This window comes from Delphinapterus leucas, chromosome X, assembly GCF_059928025.1.
Source record: "Delphinapterus leucas isolate spDelLeu-1000000601 "Yukka" chromosome X, BTC_Dleu_Yukka2, whole genome shotgun sequence".
Taxonomy (NCBI): domain Eukaryota; kingdom Metazoa; phylum Chordata; class Mammalia; order Artiodactyla; family Monodontidae; genus Delphinapterus; species Delphinapterus leucas.
Window position 1 is genome coordinate 77,635,939 of NC_143150.1, and position 23,368 is coordinate 77,659,306.

Below are 23,368 nucleotides of genomic sequence, written 5' to 3' on the forward strand. Positions count from 1 at the left end.
CTTGCTGTTAGGAGTCCAAGTGGAGACAGCAAGAGGTCTGCCCTTATTCTCATCTAGTGGTCGATCAGAATTTTTCACTCATGAAAAACTGAGCCCTAGATGCCCTGCATTTGCCAGCGAACACATTTTACACCCCTGAGAAAGATCTGGTAGAGGAGTGAATTCCAAACCTGATGATGGGATAAGCAATTACCTTCTTATTGAGTTTTAGCCAAGTAGAGAAACCCTTAGTGTCCTGGTACTGCAGACCAAAAAACCAAACTTCCCTCAGGCCGATAGTTTTCACCACCTGAAAGAAAAAACACAAAACAACCACTAGTTGAATGCCTACCTTGTGCCAGGCACAGAGGACAGAAATGTGGAGCTCACATGGTCCCAGGGTCTGGCAAGAAAATATACTTGAGCAGGAGCTAAGAAACGATGTCAACATCTCTCTGAACAAAGTACTTTCGCTGAGGTAGGGACTGGATCGATTACTTATGAGCACGACCACACGCCAATAACTTGATATCCATTATTTCCTTGAATTTTCACAATAGCCCTATAATTACAATTGGGCCAATTTTATAGATAATAAAAGTAAGGTTCAGAAGTGAAGGTTCAGTTAGTAAGTAGCAGAGTCAGGTCTGTTTGACTCCAAACCCATTCAAATCCAGTGCTTTCTGCCACTACCACCACCCGCCTCAATTATGCCATGCAGCTTCACACACCCAAGATGGATTAAAAGCTGAAGGTAAAAACTGTTGGTTTAAATCCTGAATCTTGTTCTCCTGGATTACTTCTCTATGTTTAGCAACTAGGAATAATGCCCACACCCTTCAGACTGAGTCCTATTTACAATGTCCAAATAAAGAATGTTTGAGGAGACAGAGCAGGGACTGTGGTATCTATACACCCCAAAGCTGTGCTGTGCCTAGGGGCTGAGATGCTTCTTTCCAATCCTGATTAGAGTTCAGTCATGATTCCCCTTTACCACTCACACAGGTTGAGAGTGGGAATGAGGGTGGAAACAGGGTGAGTACCTCAATGTGGTAGCTGAGGGGCCCCATGGTGTTCTGGGCATCTTGGCTGAGCAGTGGGCAGGAAAGGGAGGCCAGCCAGGAGAAGACAGATGGGGTCTGTTTTCCAGTCCCCGACATTAGCATGTAAATAGTTCTGGCTGGTGGCTCAAACCCAGCATGCCCACCACTGGGGATAGAGGCAATAAAGCTGAGCCACATCCTAATGAGGTCACACTGGCATCACAGTCTTCTTTATATTTTCTTCTATTGTGGGGGGGTGCTGGGGGGGGGTTGAGGCGAAGAAATTTACCTGGACTTAGAAACAGGTAACAAGGACCCAGTGTTGCTTATGTCCTCCCTGTAAATAAATCAGTATCTCCCCTCAAAACGCACACACGCAGGCTCACACACACACATACACACACACACACACTGCACTGTATCCAAAGTCTGCACTACACATCCAAGGCCAGGCCCCATAGTCACTCCCAGAGCTTACAATCTAGAGCTTCAGAGGTCCCAAGGAAAAAGTAGATCATGTTTATTAAAGTACCTGTTATGTGCCAGGTATCAAACACTGAACAACCATGAGATAGTTATTATCTCCATTTTATAAATGAGGAAAATAAGGCTTAGAGAGGCAACCTGTCTAAAACTGTAGAGCCTAGACTAGAATCCTAACTGTATGACTCTAAAACCTATACCTTTTTCTCTTACATGCTATCTCCTAATGCCAAGGGCTCAAAGGATCTTAGAAGCCCTGGGGTTCCCAAGTGACTAACTCCCTTGTCCCTCTTTTGGCCCAGATATCCCAGCCAGACAATGAACTTTGACTACCTCTGCATCTAGATATAGTTCCTGGCTTTCCCACTAGACTCAGTCAACAACAGCTTTGGAGAGAAGCCATATCCCGAGGTCATTAACCTTCGTGAGCTCACCAGGGTATGCATGGTGATCACCCCTCCCTTTCTAGCTTGAATCAGGTATCAGAAAACCTCAGTGGAAGTCTCAATTCTGTCTCCAATTTGCTGTATGATCTTAAGGTAGCATATTTCCCTCTGTGGGCCTCAGCTTCCTCATCTATCCAGCTTCCCCATCTACTACAAATGGTGTGGCTTAAATGACCTCTTTCTGCTCTCAAGTTCTACCATTCTACTAATTAGGTTATTTGTAAATGACCAAGAAATACAACCCCATTTCCCACCTACCTCTTGCCAACTTGGGTAACTAGGAACATGCTTAGAAAAAATAAATGAAGGAAGGTGCAGGGTATGAGGAAAGATCAAAAGACTTCCAGGATTCAATGGTAAGGTGAGTCCTTGAGTCTAAGTCAATAGGCAGTAGGAATTACCAGGTTTTAGATGACAACAAAGTAGTCATGTTGAAATGTGATTTTGGCTTTTTTGCAGAGGATAGAGGGAGAGGATGTGGACAGGAAAGATTTTTTTAAAGCACCTCTTATCCTATATCTAAGATAGGGCCTAATTAACAATTCTAATGGTTTTTCACAAGGCTGCAAAATAATAATGTACCAAGGTACAGTTGGTGGAAAGAAATAAGTTCCAAGAAACGATTCAGCCCCAAGAGAGAAAGGGACCCACTGAAGATGTTGAAGATGGACCACTAGGGCCAGGATGCTAGGTCACGGCAGGGCAGACTGGGAACAGAACTAGTAGGGCAGCAACTGGTTTTTGTCTGTACCCATGGCACAGCTGTAGAGGCTCAGAGACCCCAGAACTAAAAGGAAATGAGGAAGGCACAGACTACACAGCCAGTCCCACAGGTCCCAGGAGTAAGTTCCTTAGCCTCTTCTTGCACCATGTTGTCTGTTTCACTAGTGGGATGGGTAGGGGTGTGATGAGAAGAGGATCATGGGAGCCAAAACAGTTCCAGGATCTAGAGTATCTCTGAGGTTAAAGTAATAGCTAAAGCGATATCTAAAGAAAGATTTCAGGATCAGCAAGGCATTTTAATCTCTCTGAGCACTGCCTCTTCCCTTATGAATACAGAGAAATCAGATGCATATAAATTTTCCACTTCCTTAGGCTGTAGGGCTTGGAGAGATGAGCAATGTCTCTTAGCCTCCACTGAAGTCCTAAAGTGAGGAAGTGAGGGTGTTGGGGGAAGGAAATATGGTCTGAAGTCAGAATCAAGACTGAAAAAGAACAAAGAATAAAACAGATGACCCCCGGACCCCAGGCTATAAGGAAAACTCCAATTAAGGTCCACAGGGCGCTGGGAATCATTTGATCAGGCAACTCTTGGCCCCATTTCAAAGTCCTGAAATATGGAAATGAGGCCAAGCTTAGCTTGCTTCCAGCTTTGCCTCCAGCTGAGACCTTACTCCAGAGGAAACAGAAACCTCGTTTTCTAGTGGGAAAGAGTATCTAGGTCCCAGTTCCAGGAACAACATCTGTGGCTCCAGTGACGGGTCCTTACCATTCCACTCTGAGAAATGGCTGCATCCCTGAGAAAAAATGTCTTTCTTTGCTCCCTTTGATTCCAGAGAGCCAGCTCATCTGGCCTGAGCTAGTAAAGCTGCCGTGGAAGAAATCCTTAAGCAGCAGAAGATAATGAATGCATATACCCCGGGGACAGGGGTGGGGTGGGGTGGGGGTGGCAGCGTGAGATACAAGAATATGGCTGCAAGCTACAATTTTTTTTGAAGCCTGAAGGTTTAACCTTAATCATTTGTGCAAATTTTACTTTCTACTCCTTAAATATCCATGTTTTAATAATGAAATAGATATTATCTACAAGTAAAACTGATGCGCCAAGATACTAAATCACATCCATCCCACGGCTCTGTGTACCTCCTGGAACCTGTCACATTCACCTAGAGGGGCTAGGACTTCAGTTTGTAAGAGACTGGCTGTGGATTCTATTCAGCCACACAATAGAAACCCCCCAAACAGACTGGAGCATTGCAGGATCCAAGCAGCATAGACTAGAAAACTGGGGTCCAGTGAGGGAAAGAGATTTGCCTCTGAGAAAATCCTCACTAATTACCAGGAGCATCTGGATGTAAGCAAGAATTCCCTTTTGCCTCTCTTTTGCATGTGAAGGCTACTTACGTCTGAGGTCTGGGGAGGGGAGAGGAGATTAGGTCAATTCTGGAAACCAAAGCCCCCCTCCTCATATCCCTTATGCATCTATCTGAGTAAATAAACTAGTGACATAAGCAGTCACTTCAGAAGCCCAGAGCAGGATTGGGAAGCAAGGCTTGGGCCTCAAGAGGAAAACTGCATGAGAAATTATGTGCAAAACTGCACCAATGCCCAAACACCTGAGGCCCACTGAGATCCCATTACAGGCTTGGCAGCAGCTGCATCAGCCACCCACCTGAAAGCAAATCAGTGCACAACTGGAAAATTCCAGGAGGGCTGCCACCATCGCTGTTTCTGCTACCCCACACTGCCTGTGCCCAAGTGGCCACCTGCTCTGTAACACAGAACCCGTTCAGCTAGGGTTCTAAGTTTAGGGACCAAACTTTGTTCTTAGAATGGAAACAGGCAAATAAAGAGGAGGTCACAGAGGACACAGCTGACAAAAGGCACTGGGAAAATTGCAAATGCTATAAGCTTTGGTTCAAGTCACTATACTACTTCCTAGCTATCTGACCTTAAACAGGTATTTTCCCCTCTCCAAGCCTCAGCTCATCATCTATAAGATGGGGATACTATTATTATAATAATAGATATTAGTTATTTTATAAAACAAAAATGGTAAAAAAGAGAAGAAGGGATTGCTGCCTTCAATGCAGAGTCGACAAATCCTAAGGCCTTCACTGAGCCAGAAAAGCATCCTGATTTCATGGCTCCCTTATCTGAACTCCCAGGGGAAATTCCACCCACTTATTTAGCCCTTAACAAGAATAAGCAACATTAGAATGCCTGCTATGCACCAGGCACTTTACTTACTCGAGGATTAAATAAGACTACAAAATCTCTAAGATTAGTGTGATTACTATTTTACTGAGGAAAGTAAAGTCCTAAGAGGCTAAACAAGCCGTCCAAGGTCACACGGCTGAATAGCACGACAGAATTTGAACCCAAGGCTGACACCAAATCCCATGCTCTATATACCACCTCTATACACAACCTGAGCCCCAAGGGTGTTTGCTTCATTCAATGTGAGAGGAGAGTTGCATGTACTTTTCTCTGTTTCCATAGGTGAGTAACTCCAAGTTCCTTAAGGACAGAGATGGTGTTTGATAGGTCTAGAGATTCTCCTAGAGACACAGTAGACCTTCAGTCAATACTGAATCAGTCAATGAACAGATGAATGAATGGATGGATGCTCTGAGATTTCACCTCTCTTCTAGAGCTCAAAACCTTAAGTGGAGGGGGCAGGTAGAGCTAGAATAGAGCTAGAGCTAGAGACCATGGCTGAGGAGGAGCCAGGCAGAGGGTTCTTAAAGTGGAACTTATTATGGCAGCACTGCCCCTTAGTGGCACCTAGGTAATCAAGAGCCCTCGGAAGAACCTCACGCTTTAGAAATGGGGCTAAGTAACAAAATCGCTGTAACAAAATGTGTTCTCTCTCCTCCCTAGCTGTGAACACACTCACAAGAAGGAACAAAAGCAAACGGGAAGAACTATGGGCCCCACTTCCCTTTCCCACCAGGCCTTGTAACTCCTCAAGCTATGGCTTCCCATTGTTGCCTGTTATTTATCGCTGGTGCCAAGGAGGGTGCTTCCTCTCCAGTCAGCTTCCTCTCTGGTCATCAGCCAGACAACTGCTGGATTCCAGGACGGCCCCAGAGCTTCTGTCAATTCCTCCCAAGGAGTCCAGCTCCTTCCTCCTAGGCCCCTGATCTCCCTGAATGATGGATCTCAAAGGTCAGACAGAATGGACTTCCTTCCTTATGCCTCATCAACTTAGAGAGAGGGAAGAAGGGAAGAGATCAAATCCCCCAGTGGCCTGTGAACACGCATCTCTGAGGATTTCCATCCAGACCGGCCTTGGTCCCGAGAGTGCCAGATGCTCAATTCTGTGTCAGAGTTGAAATTTTTTTTCCTGTAGCTTTCACCTATGGGATCCCAGCTCTGCTCCTTCTGACCTCACAGAACATGACTGCCCCCTCCTTCCTACAACAGCCCCTCAGTGATCTCAAGACAGAGAATACATCTTCTCTTGAGTCTTCTCCAAGCCAAACAGGCTCGTTCACCCCAAACAGAGTAGCACAGTAGGGAAAAGTATAGTTTTACAGTCAGAGCTATATTTGAAACTCTGTATCACAATTTACTAACTACATAACCTAGAGTGTGTTTTTTCACCTCTCATAGGCAGGGTCACTACAAGAATTCAAACAAGGTTAGTCCATAGTAGGTGCTCACTAAATCATATTTCTCCAAACAACACTTATCTTCCTGGTGGGAAATCATGAATTTCCTGGTTTCCTCCCTTTCCTCTCCCCAACCAGTATGAAAGATTCAAGTCTCTCAAGGGCTTTTTTGGGGAAGCAGTAGCTTTCAGAACTAGCACACCAATCTGGCCAGGGCTCCCTACCAACTGGGCTTCCCTCAGAACCACACCCACAGTACGCAAACCAAACCAACACTAACAAAGAACTATCCGGCCCTGTGGCTTTTCAAAGTTAATAAACCCCTTTGTTCAAGTATTTTTCTGCTCTAGGCTCTAAATTATGCCTTCTTCACCCTCCACAGCAACGCCCTCCAATGCAAATGGACAAAGCCCCCAGTGTTGAAGGCAGGGAACAGTGTCATTTGTTTGAGAGAGGTGGGGTATAGAACCAGGGCTCTGGGAAGGCGTCTGGGTAGAGGCCAAGGGAGTCTCTGGTACCCAGCTGGACTATAAAATCCACATTGGCTGATACTCTCCTCTCTACAGATGCTGCCCAGAATGATACTGCTGTCTGAAGCAAAGGGCCCAACAGCCTACCTATGGTATGGACACCTTCTCCCTTTTGTCCCAGACACAGTAGAAGCCTATCTAGGAAGAGCTGTCCCCTCACCAGGTATCCTTCCCCTCCCCACCCCCTGGCATATGCCAATTACAGATCATACTCAAGTGAAGCATTTCCCCCCTTTTTACAGAAAGGGGTCATCTGAAATCCAAATAGTAGGGTTAGAAATGGGAAAGAAAAGATATGGAATACAGAAATAAATGCCACAGATAAATTTCTGAGCGATAACCAGATTTGAGATATCAGTTAGACAGTGTACAGATGGGGAAACTGAGGCCCAAAGAGGGGAAAGTTTTGTGTAAGGTATCAGGAGAGTTAGTGGTAGAGCCAGGCCTAAGGCTCCAAATTTCCAACTTTCTATCCAGTGCCCTTTCGACTTCACCAGGCTGTCCCTTGAAAAGCTTTCCAGTATAAAACCTGCATGCAAAGGGAGAATGCAAAACCTTAATGTAATCAAAATGCATTCAGTCATTCCAGACTAGCATTGTAATCATTTGTGAACTATGTGAATGTCAGCACATTAATTGTAGTAAATGTGTGTTTAAATGTTCCTCTGACTAATTTGTCTTTTGTAAATTAAATATCAATGACTACCTTTCACCATTCGATACAAAACAAACTCCAGAGAAGAAGCAAGTTCTAGCTAGATCCAAAGTTAGATATGCTGAGGATCTTCAAGCCCATCTCCCAACTCTAGCTGATTAATGAGACAAGAAGTGCCACAGCATTTGGAAGCTATCATTTATTACATCTCTACTACATGCCAGATGCTTCACATAACACTCACTTCTCTATTTATATTTTCTTATTGCCTTTCTCTCCTATTTCTAATTTATCCTTTTGTATAATTATAAACCACCATAACAAGTTTTCTGAGTAGCAAGTGAGATACAAATAACATACTCTTTCATAACCTCACAAAAAGCCTTTGAGGTAGGTATTAGACCCACTTTTGGGGGGCAGGGCCAGGAAAGGAATGAGACTACCAACCCAGAAAGGTTCAATAATTTTCCCAAGGCCTAGCTACGAATATGAAGATTTTGTTTCCCCATCTGTAAAATGGGGCCAGTACTAATTCCTGCATTCATTGGGCCTTGTGATAGTCAAATGATATGGTACACAAAATGTCTTGTCACAGTACCTGACATACTGTAAGCCCTGGACAAATGTTAACTTTCATCTGTAATAGCCATAGACAACAATTTTCCCACTCTACCACATGACATCAGGGACTCAGGAGACATGCCCAAGCTGTCCTCACATTTCTAGGCATATTTTCCTTCCTTTTACATAGAGATCTGAATGGAAAACAGCCTTGCACCATCCCCATCTCCATCCTCTCCCCTCACCAGTCAGGAGTATTCATAGTAACAGAATGATCTCATTTGAATATAATCGCCTTCTTCCTTTCCTTTTCCAACTCTGGGTAAGCTCTCAGACAGCAGAGGTACTCAGAGAGCAAAGGAGAAAGGGAAGCAAGAGGGCCTGGAAAATCCATTAAGGGGACATGCGGTCCCAACATCCAGGACAATGTTAGACTTCCACCTCACCAGAGGCGGGTGTGGAAGTAGGATAATGGCCCACCTGGAGGGATTCCAATCTCTGGAAATGGGAACCCCATTTTTACTCCTAGAAGTCTGGTCACAGATGGCACACTCCTTTGGCCCCTGGAGGGTCTTTGAATGCTAACAGATTCTGTGGCCCCCACCTGCCTATTATATAGCACATCCCTTTTGACAATGATGATTCACAGCAAAGGAACACCCCTTGGATTGGAGATGGGAATGACCACTTCAGCATTATCTCCATGGCATGATTACAGGAGCTGAGGTATCCTCTTATTGCATTCATCACCCACAGTGGTATCCTAAGTCCCAATATTCCTTGAGGGAAATGTACATAGAGCACACTACTTCAGGGAGAATATGTTGGTTTCCTTCTACTAGGAAGAAAAAACAGTGTGACAGAGGCCATGTTGTAGTGACAAGAACATGGGGTTCAAATACCAGCCAGATACCAGCTGAGTGCAATTAAGTTATTTAATTTCTGAGCGTCATCATCAAAATAGAGATCACTTACATCTTTCAGAGTTGAGAGAAAGGCTCTACATGCTGACATTTTAAAAGCATCTAGCACAGTCATATCCTACTCCTCTTTTCTCCCATGTTCAGCACCAAGGATAGGATTAATCGGGGCCATCAAGGTGTAGGCTGCCAAAGTTAAACTTTGCCTCCTTTGTTATTAAGGGTGAGGCCAGCCTTTGTTTTGACCTATCCTGGAGGAGTGAGTAGAAGAGATTCCCCAAAAGTGGGTATTATGGTGGAAGCTATTGGGAGAAGTGGGGGGCTAAGGAGCAACAAGTCCCTCCCTTACCTGGTCAAACAGCTGCTTGCCAGTGGTGTTGGGCTGAATGGCAAATTCCAGCTCTGCGTCCATGGTGGTCACACGCACATTGATCTAGGATGAGATCAAAGGAGGCAAGTTAGTTGTCTGGCTCTATGCTCAGCAGAGCCTGGGACAAGTCTCTGTTCAACCACAGAAGAGGGAACTAAGATGCAAGAACCTAAGACATTTAGATACTGGTGTGAAGGAAGGGAGACTATTGAAACAAACAATAACCTAGCCTCTGCTCCCAACCAGTTTACTGAAGACAAAAACCCCCAGAGCTACAGGGCAATGCTTACCAAGGGGCAAACAAATGAATGCAAATCAACCTACTATCAAGAGGAAACAAGTGTTGACTGTACTTCTTCCACCTACACCAGCCAGCTGCAAGCCCACAGCGTTCTCTCCCCACCTCTGGTCTATAGCCTGGATTATCTATAGCACTGATCTTTGCAGAGGCAAGTTAAGGGCAGGATAAAGAACACTGCATTCTAAGCCTAGCATCATAACTGGTTCACTCTACAACCTTGGATAAGTCTTATCCCCTTCCTGGGCCTTAGTTCCCCTCATCTGTGCAAGGGCAGGAGTGCAGGGGGTGGAGGTTGTCAATTACACTAGGCAATCTCCAACAACCATTTCAGTGCTGACGTTTATGGTTCTATATACTGACTTACATTGTTAACACTTCCTGTATTTATGTCTCACTGGTCTCCCTAGGCTCAAGAGAGGAAAGGGGCCTCAACAGAGATAGGTGTGGGCAGCACAGAGGTGCTTGACTTCCCAAAGCCAAGTCAGCAGAGAGAAAAGGAATAGGGACAGGCCCAGATGGAAACACACAGTATTTCACAGGCACTAGAAAAAGTACCCTCTATCTTTAAGAAGAGATCCCCTAGCCAAAGTCAATGATAGCTGAAATTTCATCAATAGAGATATGTTTCTTTGGCTGAAAGCTTGGTGGTGGTGGTAATAGTATTAATAGCAATAATAAGCAGCAGCTTTCATGTATGCAGATTTATTACTCACTAGGCACTTTATATGCACTACCCCATTTAATATCAACAATCACCCTGTGAAGTAGAGAGTATTATCTCCACAGTGGGGATGAAGACTTAGATATTTGCCTAAAGTCACATCACTAGTAAGTGGGGAAGACAGGGTTTGAATTCAGATCTAAGTCCAAGCCTCACAATTTAAACCAATACGCCAAACTCCTCTTACACCAAAGTGTAAAATGTCTCCATTAAAAGAAATCAAAGATTAAGTGTTCTTTGTTGTTGTTGGACACTTTGCTTAAGTAACCTACATGGTATAGCCACAAGATGGCTTGTTACATGGTCATATAAAATATTCATAAAGACTATTTCATGCCCAAGGCAAATACTTCAGTAATATTAAGTAAGGAAGACTAAGCAACAAGATTTCATGAGCTCAACTTTGTAAAAAGTATGCAGACAGAGGTTATTGGAACCATACCCAAGTGTTAGTCAGTCTTGGTTTTTGGGTAGTGATCTTATGAGTGCATTCTCCCTTCTTTAAATTAAAAAAAAAAACTAATCTACATTTTCTAAGATGCTCACATATTACTTATACTGTTGGGAGGGAACTAAAAATAGAATTGTCAAAGATGTAAATCCCCACGGAGTGGGTAAGACATAAGGCCTTATCAGTCTTTGACACCTATGGGCCCTTCCTGAGCACAGGGGTCAGCTAGCAGGGAAGAGAGGGCCAGACAGCAATTTTGCCAGCTAAACAATTCTGATGAGGACTAGGCCTGGGGAACAATTTTGTAAATAAATCTCACCAGGGAGCCAAGGAGGAAATCTATTTCAGGATTGACAATGGGACAGGAAAGGCCATGAAGGCAGGAACAAGTAAGGCAAGTACCCCAGTGGGAGACAACGGGCAGGGTTAGCCACTTTGACTCAGTGTTACCTAGGCTTCCTGCCAATACAGTGACCTCCATAGAATAGGCCCTCATAAGGTAGGGAGAATGAGGCCCAAAGGGCTGAAATTTGGCCTCAACATCTAGCCTTAAATCACCCTTGAGCTGAGTCAGGGGAGCCCTCAAAACACCGATGACTTGATAGGGATAGGGAAGAGTAGAAAAGGGACAGTGGCCCTTTTAGTGCATTGAGAAATTTCATTCTCACCTCAAGGTTTCTGTCTTAATTAGAGTTACCTCTCTATATCCAAGACTCAGTGGGTACTCACAAGATACTGGCTAAATGAACAGTACTAAGCAAGGGGATATAAGAGATAGATATAACATAGTATACAGAATCAGAGGTGGGAACATTTTACATCTTGACATTTTTGTGCCATGGACCTTTCCAAGCAGTTTAGTGCGGTCTATGGACTTCCTTCTCAGAATATTTGTAAATGCATGAAATAAAGTAGATACAAAGAGACCAATTATACTGAAATAGTTATCAAAGTTTAATATGTACTTCTTTATTATATTATATATTTACCTAACACTGGGTCTTATTACTACTGTAATTTCAACTTTGTCTTCGGCATAAATGATATTTTGAGAAATCTATAATAAGTAAATCGTGATACAAAAGTATCTTAGATTTCCACTGGTGACAAAGTCACAGGTACTAACTTTTTTTTTTGGCCTACATTCATAATTGAAAGAGGGGCTAAATTTCAGTGAGAGGTTAGTGAAAACAAATATGTAATTTTCCTCCATCCAACTTCATAGATCCTTCCCACTTCAAATTATACCCATGGACTTCACGGAGGCTCAAGGACTCCAGGTTAAGGAGCTTCCTATAAATTTATTTCAGTTTACCCAATATTAATGGAATAGTATGTTTAAAGAACTATGGTTGCAGTAGAGCTACAGGACCAGTCCCTGACCCCAAGGTACTTACTGAATTAACAGCAAAATTATAATATACAAGGGAAACCCTGAGAAGTGCCATACCAGAACAGAAGAAACCTTTTGTGGAAATACGGAACCATAGTTCAAAGTGGTATTTGCACTGGTCTCTAAGGATAACCTGGATTTTGGAAAAGGGAGAGTGTGGGAATTGGGGGGAAGAGCACACAAATGCCCTAGGTAGAGAAAGAAATACGTGCAACGGCCCAAAAGGAGACAGAGATAAAAGCATGCAGGTCTATACTGCTGAACTGAATGAATAAGCATTTTCAGAACTCTAATGGAAAACTGATTAATTCATAAAAGTGCTAACAAAAGATCAAGATGAAAAAAAAATTAATTACATGGGACTGAGTGAACTGATGAGGATGATTATAATTTTTGTGACTTTCTGTTTGAATAAAAAAAACACATTTGTAATTAAAAAAAAAAAAGCATGCAGGTCTCCTCCAGGGTAAATGAGGCCTGCAAGGTGAAGAGTGGGCAGAGAGGCCAGGAAGGTAGGTGGAAGGCCTTGAAGAATATGCTAGAAAGCTGGGCCTTAATCCTGTTGAGAGTGGCCAGCCACCCTGAAGGTTCTAAGCAGGGTGGGGCAGAATCAGAACAGGGCTTTTTAGAAGAAAGCACCCAGGCAGGACACCGAGGAAAGGGGTGGGGCTCTAGGGAACATTCCACAGCTAGGAGTTCCCTTTATTTTTTTTTAAGATTTATTATTTATTTATTTATTTATTTTATTTATTTTTGGCTGTGTTGGGTCTTAGTTGCAGAACACGGGATCTTCGTTGGGGCATGCGGGATCTTTCATTGCGGTGCACGGGCTTTTGTCTAGTTGTGGCATGTGAATTTTCTATCTCTAGTTGTGGCGCGCAGGCTCCAGGGTGCATGGGCTCTGTAGTTGTGGCGTGTGGGTTCCAGAGTGCATGAGCTCTGTAGTTTGCGGCACACAGGCTCTCTAGTTGAGGTGAGGGAGCTCAGTAGTTGTGGCACATGGGCTCAGTTGCCCCGCGGCATGTGGGATCTTAGTTCCCTGACCAGGGATCAAACCCGCGTCCCCTGCATTGGAAGGCGGATTCTTTACCACTGGACCACCAAGGAAGTCCCAGGAGTTCCCTTTAATTCACACTACTGGGAAGAATTTTCAAAGGAAATTCAGTGTCTCTTGCAGATCATGTCAATCACAGGTCATACCAATCTATCATCTTCAGGGGCTGGCCCACAAGTCCAAATATTTAACTTAAATATTTGGTAAATAAATGTTTCTTAAATAAATCAACTGGTAGAAAAGAACTCAGCCTGGGTTAGGAATAAGCATGTCAGAGAGGCTAGTACTGTACAGCTTCCTCCCTTCTAATAGAGCATCGCCCCAGAACAAGGGCTCTCCTCAAATCTGAAGCTGTCCAGCTGAAACCAAACTGGAACCTACTTCTCTAGAATCTCTGCTCAGAGTTTCTGTCATTCCACTGTGGCTGCTTCTCAAGGGAAAGCAGCCTGTGGTTTCCTGAACTTCACTGTGGAGACAAATAATCTTAGGTTTAAAAAAATTGGAAAGAAAAGCAAACACAAAGGGACTTCTCTTCTTGCCATCACTTAACTCAGAAGAAAATGTGAGTCATGAAGACAGGGTCATGGGTCTGTGTTCTTTTTTTCTGTGTGTCAGAGGTAGGGGGTAGTAAGGGTAATAGCATGACTGGGGCTGAAGGTGATAGGTATAGGGCAGGAGTGTTGATCAAAGAATATCCCTTGTTTTCCATAAGAGTAATCTGAGACCCAAATGTGTACAAGGAGCTGCAGGCCCAGACCCACTGCCACACAGGGCCCACTGGATGCTCACCCTAGTGGGCACCCACTGCCTTCCTTTTGGGCCTGGCCTCTTCAATCTCAATGAGGAGAAGAGGGCAGTCTAGTTTGAGAGGCAAGAACTTGAAAATAAAGCCTCCAAAGTCAGCAGAAAGTTCCCAGGCAGGACCTCAGCTCAGCAGGAATGGAGGAGCTGGCCTGGGTGGAGTAGCATTTCAAGATGTGGTCCCCAACAGAGAACTAACGCCCTGTCTAAGCCTGTCCTTGAAAACTGTGTCTCTGGAGAACATTTAGAGTTTAAGGAACAAAAAAAGTCTGGGTGTGGTGGGGGGGGTGACACCCTCTCATACACCCTAGCCCTCCCACCCCTAGCGCAAGAACAATAAATCCACTGTTATTTATTGAACAATTGAACACAGACACTTCCCACACCAAGCCTTTCATTGGACACTAACAAGCCCATGTCAGTGGTCTGTCATCCAAAGCCCTCAACAAACTGGGATCTCTCCTGTGTCCCCAGTTGGCTGGCCTAAGAAACAAAATAACCAGGCCACATGCTACCTCTGCCTTGGCTGCAACAGCTGGGGTACTTTGCTCTCTGGACCTGGCCAGCTTCAAATAAGGGAACCTCTCTTTCCCTAGGGCCAGGAGCACCCAGATGAGCAGTAGCTGGGCCACAGTGAGGAGATCAGGGCAAAGTTTCCTCTTACTCACCCCTGTCACTGAACTACAAGATGGCTCTTTCCTGGAAAGGAATTTGGGGGAGATAGAGGACAAAGCAGAGAGAGTCGAATAATCACAAGTGGCTTGTCTGAAGCATGGACCTGTACACAGAAGGCAAATGGCATTACCAGCCTCACACCATGGATAAGGAAACTGACGAGCATAAAGGCAGGTAACAGAAGGATGGAAATGAACACTTACTGTATAGCAACTATGTGCCAAGCCCCTTCACTCACAGTCTCACTCAACATCACTGAAACCACATTTACTCAGCCAGCAAGTGGTGAAGACAAGTCTTCTGGACATTCCCAGAGCACCATCCTTGACTCCACCTACCTCTCCAGTAACGCTGATTTCACTGCTGACTTCAGACACCGCCTTGGCAGCTATTTTGGCTAAGGCCCAAACACTTTAGCATAGGAAGCCTGGGCACATCTGGGAAGCACTGCTTGGGAAGGCCCCCTTGCCAGGGCAGAGCTTATGAGTCAGCCCAGTTGGAGCTGAGCTCAATGACATCATCCCTCACCTGCCACCCCACCATTCTCTTCAAAGGCCCAACTCCTCTGGGCTTTCAGTTGCACTATGCTGCTATGGAGAAGGCAAAGGTAAGTGTAGGAGGGTGGCCAGAGGCAGGACAAGCCCTACCAGGGTAACCCCAGAACTTCAGTCTCTTCCCTGGGCAGAGAGCAGTCACCACAGTGTCACTCAAACTGCCTATCCCCATTATTTAGGCTCTAGCACCCACCACTTCCTGCTTCCAGAACTGGGGCCAGGGCAGGGCAGGGCAGGGCAGGGCCTGGTCTGTCTTGCCTCTTGGGATGACAGCACTGCCTCAAGCAGCTGTTTTCCATAAGGGGTAAAACAAGGGTTGCTTTGAATCTCTAGCCTAGGAGGCATTCTCCCCCTCCCCCTTCCCCTCCTCCTCCTCCACTGACTCACTTCCCGGCAACTCAGTCTCTTCCCTGTGGACTTGGAAGTGGTACCTGGTACAGTTATCTGTTCTGACCTCTTCCTGCCCATTTTCAGACCCTTAATACAGCTGGCAAGACCTGCCTAGGGTTAACCCTTCCTATGCCTGTGCTTTTTCCCAGTAGGTTCTAGAAAGGAGACCACACCCAACCCCATGCACACCCATACCTTTAATGGGTCAGCAGTAATTCTTTAATCACTCCAACTGCTGCAAAGGGCATGGGAGACAAGGGTCCCCTTTCACTTGCTTTGTCCCAGTCCTGCCTTCCAAAAGCTCCCTGAGAAGCATTTCAACTGGGAGACAAGGGCATATTGGATACTGGGTGTTACTCCTCCAGTTATCATATACTTAGAGGAGTAACCCCAAACAAAACTAACCCCTCTTAGCAATGAGAATATAACTACATTGTCACTATAGGAGGAGAGCTCAGGACAGAGAACAAAGCTGAAAAGGTCAAAGGTCAGAAACAGTGAGGTTACCTTAGTAAGCTACAGCTTCCCCATTAATCCAGCCTTAATTGCACAGCCTTTTGCTCAAACTCAGACTGAGGCAGATTCCCCCTCTTCTTCTCAACACATGAAGGTCAGGAAGGAAACTAGCTCCTCACCATTTATACCTAACTCCAGGACTTATTTTCAAAATCAGCTCATACAAACCATATCCCAGGAGCAAACACCACCCACTCCCCTATCCCCCACCCCAGCACATCTCTCCTTCCAAGGCACAGGGGACTGCCCCACAAGCTCCTTAGCATAGCCATTCCTCTTTAAATTTCCTCAAGATTTCAATCCACTCATCCTAGAATCTCATCTGGCACCCCCAGAATAAACCCTTCTGAACTTCTCATCCCTATTCTCCAAAAGAATAAATAATCCAGAATCCCCAACTATCAGACCTGAAAGGAACCTTAGAGATCACTTGATTCAAACTCTGCAATATACAGCTCGGGAAACTGAGGTCCAAGGAAGGGGAAGCACTGGCCCAGGGTCACACAGCTGCTGGACAGTGTGAGAGCAAGGATTAAAAATCTGGCTCTTGAACCACTGGCCATAATAAGCAATAGAAACATCCTAGCACTTGGAAAACAGGAGACACGTCAGGCTGTTGAGCTGGAAAGACTATGTGGAGGAGGCAGGACCAGCTTGCTTCCATGAAAAACTCCAAGCTGACACCGAATGGAAGTCTAGTTTATGACAGAGGGCAAGCCTAACTTTCAGGCTCTGATACATACACCATCACCCATTCTAGGGAGACTAAACCTTTTATAACAGCATGGAAGGAAACTCAAAGATCCCTTGTTTCTAGGATATTTTCTTTTGCAAAAACTTGGATAGCAACTGATTGGGAAGGTCCCTGGCAGCAGTCACAGCCAAGCTGGAGGTTGGGACAGGGAGGGGAGGTACAGAGAGGGTGGAGACGACACAGCAAGGAAAGAGGCAGGGAATTTGAGGAACGGATTTATATCTAGATAGCCAAGAACAACAGATTCTTCAATTCTCATAAAACTTTGAAGCTGCCGAAATAAAAGGAAAGAGGGCCCATCATTAATAAAATAAGTCTCTCCAATGGGTTAAGCCCCTCTCTGGGGCCCCACCCAGCTGGGCTTCAGTCTCTAGCATCAGTTTCCTGCTTGACCCAGCTTCCTGCCTACAAGTTTCACAGGAAGTATTTATAGACTGGAAACATAGACCATTTGCAGCTGCCTGGAGACACCAGTTCTGCCCAGAGCACCAGAAGAGGGCTCTACTTTCTGTGCTCAAGAACACATCACAGCGACCTCCAGCATCCCAGCTCTGAAAGGCACTGGAGATGATGATCTAAGCCTCAGCTTGGGTTCCATCCATTACTCTTGGGATTTCTGCCCTGTCCTGTGCTCCTCGGTATTAAAATTGCTGAAGCCAGGATCAGGCAACTATGCAGGAGCAAGGGGAGGCTTCCAGGGTAAATCAAAAAGCTGTTTTCTAAACTTATGGTTACCAGCGGGGAAAGGGAGGAAGGGATAAATTGGGAGATTGGGATTGGCATATATACACTACTACATATAAAATAGATAACGAATAAGGACCTACTGTATAGCACAGGGAACTCTACTCAATACTCTGTAGTGACCTATATGGGAAAAGAATCTAAAAAAGAGTGGATATATGTATATGTATGACTGATTCACTTTGCTGTACACCTGAAACTAACATAACATTGTAAATCAACTATACTCCAATAAAAATTGAAAAAAAAAAAAAAGCAGCTCTGTTTTCAACCCCAGAGCTAAGCTAAGGTCAGCTTCCTGCCAACGTTGCTGGTAAGCCAACAGCCAAACCTGGTATCTGGGGAACTCACAAAATTGCAGCCCTCGTCCCAGAAATAATGGTCTCAGTTCTTTGAGGAACAAATCATGGTATAGCAGAATAAGGTTCTGGAGTCTCTCTGACCTTCCTCTTTCTGAAACTGTTTTCTAATCTATAAAATGGGTCTAATAACATCAACCTCACAACAAGGTTACTGGGAGATTTAAGTTAAAATAACAGACATGAAAGTACTTGGTATATCATAAGTAGAATGTGATGATTACTAACCCCTCCTTTTTAAGCCGTATTATTACAAATATTCTACCTCTCTGAAATGATTTAAAACAAAAACCTGTTCAACTGCACCTAAGGGCTATGGATTGCCCAAGAAGACCTCCAGAGAACCCTTCTAGCATAAAGGACTCTTTGACTGTGGGGGCAAACTCTAAAAATGTGATTAGATTTCTACTTGGTTACACAGTTTGAAGCCATGCACATCAGGTAGACACACACACATCCTTGCATTATTTTAAATGTTTTCTCTCTTGGGAGGGATGGGGATTTCCCCCAAGAAGCAGAGCCCTGAGCGGAGGCAGAATACAACAGAGCGCATATGCTACCTTGTCCTTTTAAAGGCTGCCTGATCTTTCCTCGTTCTAGGCTCTGCCTTGCCATTTTCTCCAAACATGTCCCATCAATATATACAAGTTCCCAACCCTTCAACACAACACACTAAGACGTCCAAAGTCCTTCAGCTGTTATCCAGAAAAATCACAAACTTTTAAAAATACAGATTCCCTGGCTTCATCCACAGAGATCATGATTTATTATTATGTAAGAAGCAGGGCCTGGGCACCAGAAGTTAAGAGCTTCAGATGATTCCAAGGCCCAGCCAGGTTTGGGAACCTCTGGCATGGAATACAGCCTCTCATGTGCTGGTGTTAATACGGCCAGAGGGGTGCTTGATGGAAGGGAAACAAAGCCAAGTAGAGAGCAGTAACTACAGGGACATCTAGGCCGGTTGGCCTAGTGAATGGCTCTCCAGAGTTGAATGCAGCTCACCTCCACAAAAGATCAGGAATGCAGTCAGTCCTGCTACTGCCCCCAAAGCCCTCTGCAACCTGGTCTCTTTATTTGTAAAGTAGGGCAGGAATTATCCTTGCCCCTCCCTACCTAGTATCATCACTTCCCACCACCACAGACACTATTACGTACTAAAGCAATTTCTCTCTTGTAGCAGGAACATAGATTTGTAGTCTAAAAACCTGAGGGCAGCATCCATCTCTGCCAATAACAAGTCATGATCTCTCAATCATCCTATCTGTAAAATGGGCATAATGACATCCACCTGGCAGACAGTTGTGCAGTGGTAATGTGGTGTTTCCCAAACTTAACTGTTGGGAATCATTTGGGGCACTAGTTTAAAAACCCAGATACCTGGACTCCACTCCAAGCTTACTGAAACAGACTCTCCAGAGGAGGAGCTTGGGAAGCAGTAGCTTTTTCCCAAGTGATTCTTACCCTCTGGGAAGTTTAAAGAAACATCACCTGGCACAGATGCTGTTGAGATGAAATGAGAGGTCAGACCAGAGCTCCGGTCCTCCAAAATGCTTCCTGGCCCAGAGATCCTCATGGCAGGAACCTTTAGGTTAGAACCCAGCAGAGGATGCTCTGCAGGCAGAAGAGGGAGGAGAAAGCTTTGGAATTCCAATCAGAAAGCTAAGTGCAGGACTTCCCTGGTGGTCCAGTGGTTAAGAATCCACCTTCCAATGCAGGGGACATGGGGTTCCATTCCTGGTCGGGGAACTAAGATCCCACATGCCCCCAGGCAACTAAACCTGCAGGCTGCAACTACAGAAAAACCCGCTTCGGAAGAGCCAGCTCAGCCAAAAAAAAGGAAGACAGCTAAGTGCTTTCTGATATGACCATACCCTCAGGCCACTGTCCAGAGCCTTCCATTATCTTCCCATCTAGTTAAGAATTAGACAGTGGGAGGAAACAACTGGTGCAAATACCTCAGCAGCCAAAACACATTGATCAAAATACTCTAATTAGGGGCTTCCCTGGTGGCACAGTGGTTGAGAGTCTGCCTGCCGATGCCGCGGAGCGACTGGGCCTGTGAGCCATGGCCGCTGAGCCTGCGTGTCTGGAGCCTGTGCTCCGCAACGGGAGAGACCACAACAGTGAGAGGCCCGCGTACCGCGCAAAAAAATAAATAAATAATACTCTAATTAGGGCCCCAATCAAAATCTTGTCAAGTTCTCTGCCCCTTAAACACTTTCTCTTGGGAGAACTTTCAGGCAAGAAGCAGACCTTAAATGATACTCTCTCTTTCCTGGATGCTCTGGGAACTTGGGGAACAGAAAAGACATGGTGAGAGCGTCTTGCATTTGCATATAGATGTGAACAGATTGAGGGTGGGAGTGAGCCTGGGACTCTAAAATAGGTGTGATTAATAACAGTGCACTGGAACCAGCTCGTACTAGAGCTGATCATGTGCCACTCTGTACAACTCCTCCTTCAAAGACCTTGTATTGGTAGTTTGAAATTGGCCATGGTAAGAGTATTTACACCACAGGGATTAGTAAACAGTTCAAATCATGGCTTCACCAGAGAGTTTGTTGTGAAACGTTTACCAGCACATGAAACACACGTGAAGTAAGCCACCTTTAGGCCCATTTTACAAATGAGGAAACTGATCTCAATGAAGGGAAGCAACTGCCATCCTTTAGTTGCATGATCTTGGCCAAGAACCAGGTCTGTCCAGCTAGCAACAAATCCCAGGCTCTTGCTACCAGCACCCCAGGGCAGTAGGAAGCCCTCATCAACAAAAAGGGAGCTGACCCAAAGGGCTCCTCCATCAACTAACATCCAAAGGGCACCTAAGTGCACCTCGTGTACCACCAAGGAAAGCAAGAGGTAAAGAGCCCAGGACTAAGACATGAAGGCAACAAGAGACAGTTTCATCCCCACCAGAGGAGAGAGGCTGGAGTGGAGCAGGGAATGGGTTGGAAAGCCCCAAAGGAAACCACAGCACTTTCTTAAGGTCTCTTTACAAATACATGATGGAGAGTGTGGGTCCTGGAAGGAAGCCCTGGGGGCACTGCAAGTCCCTAGATCTCTTGAAGCATCAGTTTTCCTGAAAGTAAAATGGGAGTAACAATGCCTACCTCACAGATTGTTGTGAGGACAGCATTATCTCCTTTACTCATAAGAAAGGACCTGGCTTGGCACCTAGCATGTATTAGATGTTTGATACATTTTAGTTTCTTTCTCCTGCAACCTCATTATCCAATCCAGGACCTCTGGCTCACCCTTATACAATAAAAATCCTAACCCCATGTGCACAGTGCTTTACACTTTAAAAGACACTGTCCACATGCATTCTCTCACTGAACTCAACTCTGTATGAAAGGCAGAGCAGAGATGAGCACCATTTTATAGACAGGAAAAATGGAAGCTCAGTGAGGTAAATGGCAATTTGCTCAAGTGTGAAGGAGACAGGACTAGAACCCAGGTCTCCTCGACTACTAGCAAGTACACTGTTCTTTGCCCTTCCAAGTTTCTCTTATTTAAGGTTGCAAGAGAGTCCTTCCAAAGGCTTACTTGCTATCATTTATTTCATCCAAGAAACCTAGTGGCCTCTGGCCTCTAGCTCTGTCTCAGGGTGCTACAAGAGGGGCTCTCCTCGGGATGGGAAAAGATCAAGGCAGCACAGGGTGGGAACAGTCTTTCTTCTAGTGGAGAGAGCCACACCATTAGTTGGAAGCAACCAGCCAAAAACAGTGGACCAGTAACCTTGAGATAGTCCCTTCCCCCTCTAGGTTGGAGTGTCCCTAACTGTACTGGGTAGGTCTTGATCAGTGGTTTTCAGTTTTATTACTTTTTTAAGCAGCTTCCTGCCTCTTCATTCTCCCAAACAGAAAATCTCATGAAATTTCAGGATATAAAGTACATAAAAGTAGAATTGTTCTGGTCGAAGGATGGCTACAGCTCCCCAGGCAGCTTGGCCAAATACAGTTTGCAAACCACTGGACTAGCAGCTTGGGGGAAGGGAGGGAGCTCCAGTTCTAACCTTGTAAAAATCTACTCATCTTAACTCTGCTGATTCCTTAGAGGACTTAAAGCCTCCCTGGGGCTCAGTTTACACATCTATGGTATGAGGTGATTGGACCAGTTAGTCTCTAAAAGCCCTTTTTTGCCTTGTGATTCTAGGAAAAGGGAGCCCAGCAATCCCTGGGTGGAGAACTGTGATGAGAGACCAACAAGAGTAAAGCTTCATCCCTATGCCCAGAAAGCCCCTTTGCCTCTGATGACTCTGAACTTAACTCTACAGTCAGTTCCTCAAGCGCTGGCAGCTGGTCGGGTGGGCAGACAGGCAGGAAGGCGGGCGCCCCACCCTCCCTTGCACAGGAAGCTAGCTACATCCTCTTTTCCCCACCCCAGGCAGCACATCTCCAAAGGTCCCCAGAAGAAGTAGTGGGGGCGGGGAAAAGAAGAGGATGGGGCCTGAAAGGAAACTGAACATGCAAATCACCTTAGTGTTCTAGGCAGCCATCTGTTCAGAGGGGAGTGACTGGGGCCTGGGGATAAGCAACAAAACAACCCCATTCTCTACTGGGGTACAGCTCCCCGGACAAAACCTTGCCAAAATGGCCTATGGCTGCAGGAGTCACAAGGCATGGGCTAATACAGCGGGCAGCCTGGGCCCACCCACTTCTTGCCACTGAGTTTCTCCAACCTGAAGAGCTGGGCCTCATTCACAGGTGTTTACAGTTCTTTCTTAGAGTAAGAACACAGACATGCCATGGGTGGGTGGGTGTACACGAGTTAACACTCGAGAACAGAGGGGCTCTTCACGCCTCTCAAAGCCAAGGAGGCAGGCACCAACCCACATGGCCACACTACCAGCCCACTTTCCCGTGCCCGCCCCCATACCCTGTGACTGGGCCCCAGCCCTCCCCACATCCTGTTCTCAGAGAACACGTGGCTGCCTGGGGAAAGATAATGTCATTACCACACTTCCCCTCCCTGGAGGAGGCGTTCCTTGACTGGGGAGGGAGCTAGAGTAACCTGCTTGATCAAGCTGAAAAATCTGCAGTAATCTCCCAGTTTCACAGACAGGGACAGGAAGGGTGGCCAGCTAACCACTGGAGCACCTTCCACACTGGAGGACCCATGCCTAGAGAAAGATGGTGATGGTCCAAAGTACTTCTGGAAAAATGAATTTTCTGAGAAAACACAAATTGGCAACTATATTTGGAAACTGAAAGAAAACACGCCAATGCTCTTCCTTGATTAATGAACCAGGAGATGCAAAAATACAGTAAACGTATTTTTTTAAAGGCTCCCAAACATCACTGAAGTCTCACTACACATGGGTTTTAGATG

The 23,368-nt window shown here is 45.4% G+C and overlaps 1 protein-coding gene across 1 annotated transcript in view; it reads right to left on the bottom strand.

Moving 5' to 3' along the window:
- MSN (moesin) overlaps nucleotides 1–23,368 on the bottom strand; it is a 67,765-nt gene that overhangs the window by 15,798 nt on the left and 28,599 nt on the right. Inside the window, exons 2-3 of the mRNA XM_022564069.2 lie at nucleotides 9,304–9,387; nucleotides 194–289 (exon numbers count right to left, since the gene is read on the bottom strand). Coding sequence (XP_022419777.1) covers nucleotides 194–289; nucleotides 9,304–9,387 — 180 coding nt within the window. The remainder of the gene's footprint in view (nucleotides 1–193; nucleotides 290–9,303; nucleotides 9,388–23,368) is intronic.